Below are 6,802 nucleotides of genomic sequence, written 5' to 3'. Positions count from 1 at the left end.
CACTCTTTCTAGGTCAAGGTGATTTTGATTTAGCTGATGCCCTTGACCACCCTGGTATGTAAATTTTCTATCTTTATTTTACTATGGTGTTTGCACCCAGTAATAACTCTTAAGTCTTTTTCCTTGAGGAATAGAATATGAAGTGTTTACTACTTAAGTTAAAGATACACAGAACTGGAAAATGCTAGATTTCAAAGTTTCTATCATGAAATGAACATTTTCTTTAAAAAAAACCAAACAAAAAATAGCTTTGAAAACACATCCCTTCATTTTTGGCTTCTGCTGTGATACATAAAGATTTATTGAAAGCAGCTCTCTACATTTGCAGATACCTGCTTTTGTTAGGTTGAAGCTGTTATTGTTTATTGACATGTCATTGTGTCCAACAGATGACATAATTACCAGGAAGCCTACAGTGATCAGAAGACCAACAAGACCTGTGCTCAGTGAGTAATAAGTAATGGGTCATAAAACTGATTTTGTATATGTGAGAAGCTTTCACATGAGGTTCTTCATCATATTTTCCCTTGTGCTTTAGCTGAGATAATGTGTGGATAATAGCTGTCTGCTTTATGTAAAATAAGTGCTCTTTTGACGGTTACCCATTACCTGTCTTCAGCTCTTCCAGTAAAGTGTTAAAGCACGGCTGGCCAGTCATGGTATTTTATCTCCTGAAGATCTTCTTCATACTTTTCTAGATTGTTCTGAACTCCCTGGGGAGTATAACAATGGGTAACTTGCTAAAAATGGCTAACTGTTCCTCTACTTTTTTTCCCTATTATCCTTACTTTTCTGTATATTTATTCATGAGGCCTGATAACAGACATGGAAAAGATCCAGAAGCAAGTTGGGGGTATCCTTTCTTCTCACCATTTATTTGATTCATATTACCTAGTACTGATTGCTACAATCACCTGTGTTAGAAAGGAAAAAAGGTTCTGAAGAGTGAAGAGCTGTAGTCCTGAGAATGCCAAACAACAAATTCCAATGAACACTTGTTAATGTTGAAAAAACCCAAATTCCAAACAAGAACAAAATTGGATTTGTGATGGAACAATTTATGACAACATAGAGTTTTTTTCATGTAAACTACGCTGCAATAAATTTCTGTCTATCAAACAAGATGCTTTAATTGGAAAATGCTGGATAACATTAGCCCACACAACAACGTTAGGTCTTTTTCTGGACAAACTTGGCAACAAGACTTTAGGTGCATGAAAGTAGTTACATTTTCCATGCAATTCTCTGGCTCCCTCTTTGAACAAACAGGGGCAATATTTTGTGAAAGTGGTAGTTATTATATACTTTAAGGGCTGCATTCTTCCTTCCAACTTCATTTGGCAAACAAAGTTTGTGTCTGGCCTAGATTAGAAGTGTTTGTCTAATTTAAAATACTGCACTCAATGTGTATTTGTTCCTATCCTAATGCAAACATTTCAAGTAAGTTATTTGAATTGTGCCCTAAGATACTTTATCCTTGGTCATGCTTAAAGGTAGCTTAGGGATGCCAATATCGACATTGAAGCTGCCTAAGTCAGGTGAAAGGAATTTTTATTTTTAGGGACTCCTAAATCTGTTAGAGATACAAACATCAAATAAATATTTGCCCTAACCAAATCCACTTCACTAATTTTTGGGCAGGAAGAACTCCATGTTTTTCAGACTCTTTCAGAGTCTCTTTCAGCACTACAGAGGACTGCAGAGAGTTTAGAAAAAGAAATTAAAACTTCTTAAGAAAACCCAAGCCCACGGTGTTACAAATCAATTATTGGAGTCGGAAAGTGCAGAAAGATGGTACAAAAGTATGTTCTAGCATCTGCATAATGCTTCATCTTAACTTCAGGGTGTCCCCTATGTCTCATTCAGAAGTGAGGCCAGCTGAGATTTTTGTTCAGCTGAGGCCAGTTACAGGCAGTGTCCCCTGGGCATCCCATGCACCTCTGCCCAGTTGAAGGTCTCCTGTAGGCCCCTCCCTAGTGTAACAAAATTCATCACAAAATTTAATGGAAGGTTATGTTTATTTACAAATCTCAAAGTAAGTTGATGTTTACCCACTCACATTGTTCCTGCATTCTATTTAATTCAGCCATATCCTCACACCCACATGCTCATGAGCACCAAGATGTGTCTGGTGAGCATTGTGTGCAACATGAGACAAAGCTTGCCAGCTACTGAGCTCTTACCCTGTCTCTGTGCTTCTTCTTGATCAGAAATGACAAGTAGAATCCACAGATCTTTTATATCCTTTAGGAGTAATCAGGTATTATAGAGAGGTCCTTTATTAGAGGCCATAATATTTCTCACTCCAGTGTCTCTGAACCCTTGGTCAGGTTGCTGCCCACTGTCTTTTTTTTTTTCTTGCTTGTTCAGAGTACACAAGCTATGTGCACAGATTTATTTTCTAGGTGGACAATCAGGAAAAGTAGTAATATACTGCAGCCTTTGGTGTTAGAATACCTTTCTGCTTTTCCTCTGCTGACAAGTCATCTGTGCTGTCATCAGAGCACAGGCCTGCTGGTTTTGACAGAAACAACACATTCCTCAGTTTTACTGCTGGGAACAGTGACCTTTATTGTCTGTTCTTGTAACACTTCGCTGTTTTTTCTGGTCCCTACAGACACATGCATTTCCATTTTTATTAAATTCATATCAACCTTAGCATTTCTGCAACAAATCTCTGCATGAACCCTCCAGAGTAGAACTTGCATTTTACCTGAATTCTTCATCCCAATAATAAATTGAATCCAGTTTTCAATTTATTGCTTCTTACAGTGTTAGCATTTGACAGGTAAAGGTATTTTTGAAATGCAACTCTCTGCTGGGCAGACACAGGGAGGTTCAACACCTGACAAGAACAAACCAAGTCATGTATTATGAATTTGATTATTTTCCTGCCAGATTTCCTGGTGACATCAAAACATTTCTGAGTTGTTACGCAAATGAGACTAGATACTGTGCAAAAGCAGCTTCCCACTCCTCCTGGATATAAAGAACAGAAGAAAACAGACTTCTGCATGGTGATTTTCTTGTGTTTTGCAAATTCTGACACACATGTAATGAAAAAAAAAAAGGTGTTTAATTGAGAGTCTATCTAATTGTCTGTGGCAATAAGCACTGTTACCAAAATTTAGAGGTTTTGCTGTCCCTTTTCTTCTGATTCACTGCATTACTCCACATTTATAAGCATCAAGAAAGGGATTCTTGGAGTTATGACATCCATCTAATATATGTCTTTCAGAACTCACCATCATTCCATATACACCTTAAATACCACCCACATATTCATATCCACACCTGCGTGTTAGAAACAGAGTTCCTCTTTATGCACCTGCAGCTCATGGAAAAAATTTTATTGGATGGAAAGGTTCCATCCCAGGTTCAGCATAACACATGTACAGCGCAGGGCAATGGTCACAGCTTGTTGATTTACTGGGTAACATGCACATACAGACATTTAATTCTATCTAAAAACCTTTATAGCTCAGGCAAAGAAAAACAGACTGTCTCCCAACCTCAGACAGGTGCATATGATTGCCTGAAGCAAGGGGTCACCATGACCCTTACGTAGATTAGGTGACTCAATCTCTCCCCAAGTAGGTTATTGCTCCTTGGTATTTGTTCTTGAAATGGGTATTCAGTTTTTGCAGTTCAATAAATTACACTTAAGCCAAACATACCTACACCAATTTTAACCACAGACATAAATGTTAATAATTAAGTGTATTTAAGAAATGGATACAGTCACATATTTTAGCAAAGATAATTTTATTTTTTTTACTTGCACGTATATTAAAGAGGTATTGATCTTGATTCAACTGTAAGATTTATTTTGACATCATTTAAATCAGGAAAAAAACCTTCATATTTTGAGTAGAAAATACTGTACTGTTTGTCAATTAGTGTGTGGGGAAATATTAGATTCTATCAGAGTTTTCGAGAAAAGTGTGGTAAGTTATTTGAATTTGTGGGACTGATCTGAAAAAGGTGCTTGTCAAACATTCAGTTGAACACATTCTAATGAAAATAACATTTCATTTCCCTCAAGAATTGTGTGTAATTCACTTTTCTACATCTTCCTCCTATTCATTTTTAGACAATGATCTACATTTAGGAGATGCTCTTGGTGGGGGTGAGTACTCTCTTATTTCCTTGACTGTAAGGGGATTTTTTCTTTCATAGTCTTTTTCTGAGCTCTGCCTAATTTGGAAAAAAGAGATTTCAGTACTGCAGGAGGTGCTATGGTCATGTGAGTCATTACAACTCATGTACATGCAGCCCTTCTGCCTGAGGCTGCCACGCAGTGTCACCAGCTACCTTTGAGAGCTTCCAGCTGCCCTACCTTGCATGCACTGAAGTTAACGGGGGCTTCCTGTGCCATAGCAGACCCCCCCAGGCATGGCCCATTCACTGTGGTGGCTCAGGGTGGAGTCCTCTGACAGAGGCTTGATGATGGTGATGGCTGTAGTTTCTTCAGCTGCCAAAAATGAGCCTGCCTAAGAATTAGGAATCAGAGGTAAGACTGGATGGAGAGGTTTGAGCTTCTTGTGGCTCTGCTGATGGCAAATTAGAAATTCAGGAAGGAATGTTTCAGAGATGAGCACTGATGATACAGCCTAAGTTTGAAGCAGCCAAGCTGTTGTAACATGCTGTTAACTTCCAGGTATTGCCATAACACCCAGATCTGACCTAGGAAATATTCATAGTAATGTACTGAGCTGTGCAGACATATGAAATCCTTGAGGTTGGGAATTTGTACACCAAAGTTTATTTAGCATGTTTAGAGATGTACCAAGGATGTGAAGTACTCTAGAAAGGTTCTTGAATACTGAAGTTACCCAAAATGCAACTAGTATTGAATCAAAGCCTAGAATTCCACTTTAATCACAGCCACACAAAAGATCAATTACTTTTCAGCACAGATCAGTTACTTCAGCACAGAACCTCTGAATCAGCTGCAGAGGTCTGGTTTACTTACGTTTCAGTCTTAGAGAATGAAACCTTTTTTACTGGGGTTTTTTTTTCCCATTTCCATGTTCCCCTGTGGTACTTCAGGCCTTCGTTTGAATGACATATAAGTCCACACTTTACAAAGCTGAATATAATTTTGTTAATAATTCCCATGTTTATATTGTCATTTGTTCCTCCCTGTACTAATTGTTCCATTCCTGCAGGTTTTTAATGAGTACTGTTATGAGAGGATAGGTTAAATATATTGAGTAAATAATTAATTAATAGCTTAAGTATCTTCATTAACCAAATCTTTTCATTCGAAGGATGGCAAATCGTGCTTCCCTTGGTTTTTATTTATTTGTTCTATTTTCAGTTCAGGTTCTTAATTGACCTTCAGACATGGTATAATGAGGTTAAAGTTATGTCTCTCGTTATCAGTACTTCTGAAGACATTATTTTTTCACCAGCTATGCCATACAATATGTCTTCTTATGCTTAGAGAAGACTAAGTGCAGCATCACAATAGAAATGAAAAATGGGATTGGGGGTTTTCTGCTTTTGTGCCACAGTGAGTCTTAGTTCATGACACAGAGAGCTGGAAGAGATCAAGCCCTTCCTCTACTGAATATAATTAACTGGGCAAAGTCTGATTCAGCAAAGCTTTACGACTCTACCTAAAATCCATTGACTGTAGGCTACACTCACTTGAAGTTAAGCATATACCTAAATAATTTTCTGGATCAGAACCTAAATGATGGTCAGAAACAGAAGCATATTTAGCATTGTATTTAGCAGCTAGGCAAGAATAAAACACAGCAAAAGGGCATCTAGCATGTTTGGAAGGTGAAAGATACAAGGACGGGGAGGGAAATTGCTATTTATTTCTGTGACCTAATTTTGATTTGTGCAGAACTAAATTCACTGCCTGGCTATGAGAACAGTTAAATATGTGATTGAATTGGTTGAAAAAAGGATGGCAAGAGAGGACCTACTCTATACATGCAGAGCAGCAGCCCTAGATATTAAATTTGGCAGCCCTTGATACTCCAACACCGTATATGCAGTTTGGAAAGTGCTTTTATTCATCAGATCTCCTGCTCTATCCAATGCATCTCGTTCTAATCCTTTGGAAAAAATTAAGGCTAACTGCTAACACAAAGTTCTAAACAACAACAAAGCTGAAGTCTGAGTTCATTTTGCACAGATCAAGAGCAGAAAATTCATTATGCATTAGATAAACTCAGCATCTGCTAGATGAAACCTATCTGCAGGCCTTATTAATACCTGCTGATGGCAATGAGATAACCTGTTGCCTCCTGCGCAGCCTAGAACACCAGCTTTTCTCTTGGCTCTGAGTAACTGCACCACTGACACCCACAGTGACACATGGTGCCTCCCAGCTGTCAGCTTTAAACAATGTTAGCACTTGCCAGAAATACATGAAATATTTTCCTTCAATGTTTTTGTGAATTATTCTCCTCTTTTGAAAATATTCCCTGTTCACTTCCAAGTCAGTTTTTGTTGCTAGATATTTGTTGATATAGTGCTTAAGTCTTTTAAATTACTGAGAAGGTCCTTTTACTAATTCATGGGAAGACAAGTTAGAAATAGGTATAAAATGTCAAATTGTCCTACTCTTTATTTACAGTTCCCAGTTTTGCCTGTTCAACCATCTAACAATATTAATTATCAATAGGTGACATCTCAAGAAAACCTTTATACCCACCTCTACCACCACGCCCGGGAAGTTATGGTAATTCTGGTAAGACTATTTGTTCTTAAGAAAATGCAGCGCTATGAGCAGACATTTTGAATACTTTAATCTCTTATTTCTGTAGTAATAGTTTTTATC

At 37.8% G+C, this 6,802-nt stretch overlaps 1 protein-coding gene across 2 annotated transcripts in view; it reads left to right on the top strand.

Annotated features, from left to right (window-relative positions):
- Positions 1–6,802, top strand: part of XG (Xg blood group) — a 19,678-nt gene that overhangs the window by 8,561 nt on the left and 4,315 nt on the right. For both annotated transcript variants that reach the window (XM_008629326.2, XM_017728546.1), the window contains exons 3-6: positions 13–54; positions 390–446; positions 4,094–4,129; positions 6,647–6,712. In XM_008629326.2, the coding sequence (XP_008627548.2) occupies positions 13–54; positions 390–446; positions 4,094–4,129; positions 6,647–6,712 (201 nt within the window). The remainder of the gene's footprint in view (positions 1–12; positions 55–389; positions 447–4,093; positions 4,130–6,646; positions 6,713–6,802) is intronic.

This window comes from Corvus brachyrhynchos, unplaced genomic scaffold, assembly GCF_000691975.1.
Source record: "Corvus brachyrhynchos isolate BGI_N302 unplaced genomic scaffold, ASM69197v1 scaffold92, whole genome shotgun sequence".
Taxonomy (NCBI): domain Eukaryota; kingdom Metazoa; phylum Chordata; class Aves; order Passeriformes; family Corvidae; genus Corvus; species Corvus brachyrhynchos.
Note: the sequence above shows the minus strand (reverse complement) of the source record. Positions and strands in the feature narration are given on the sequence as shown.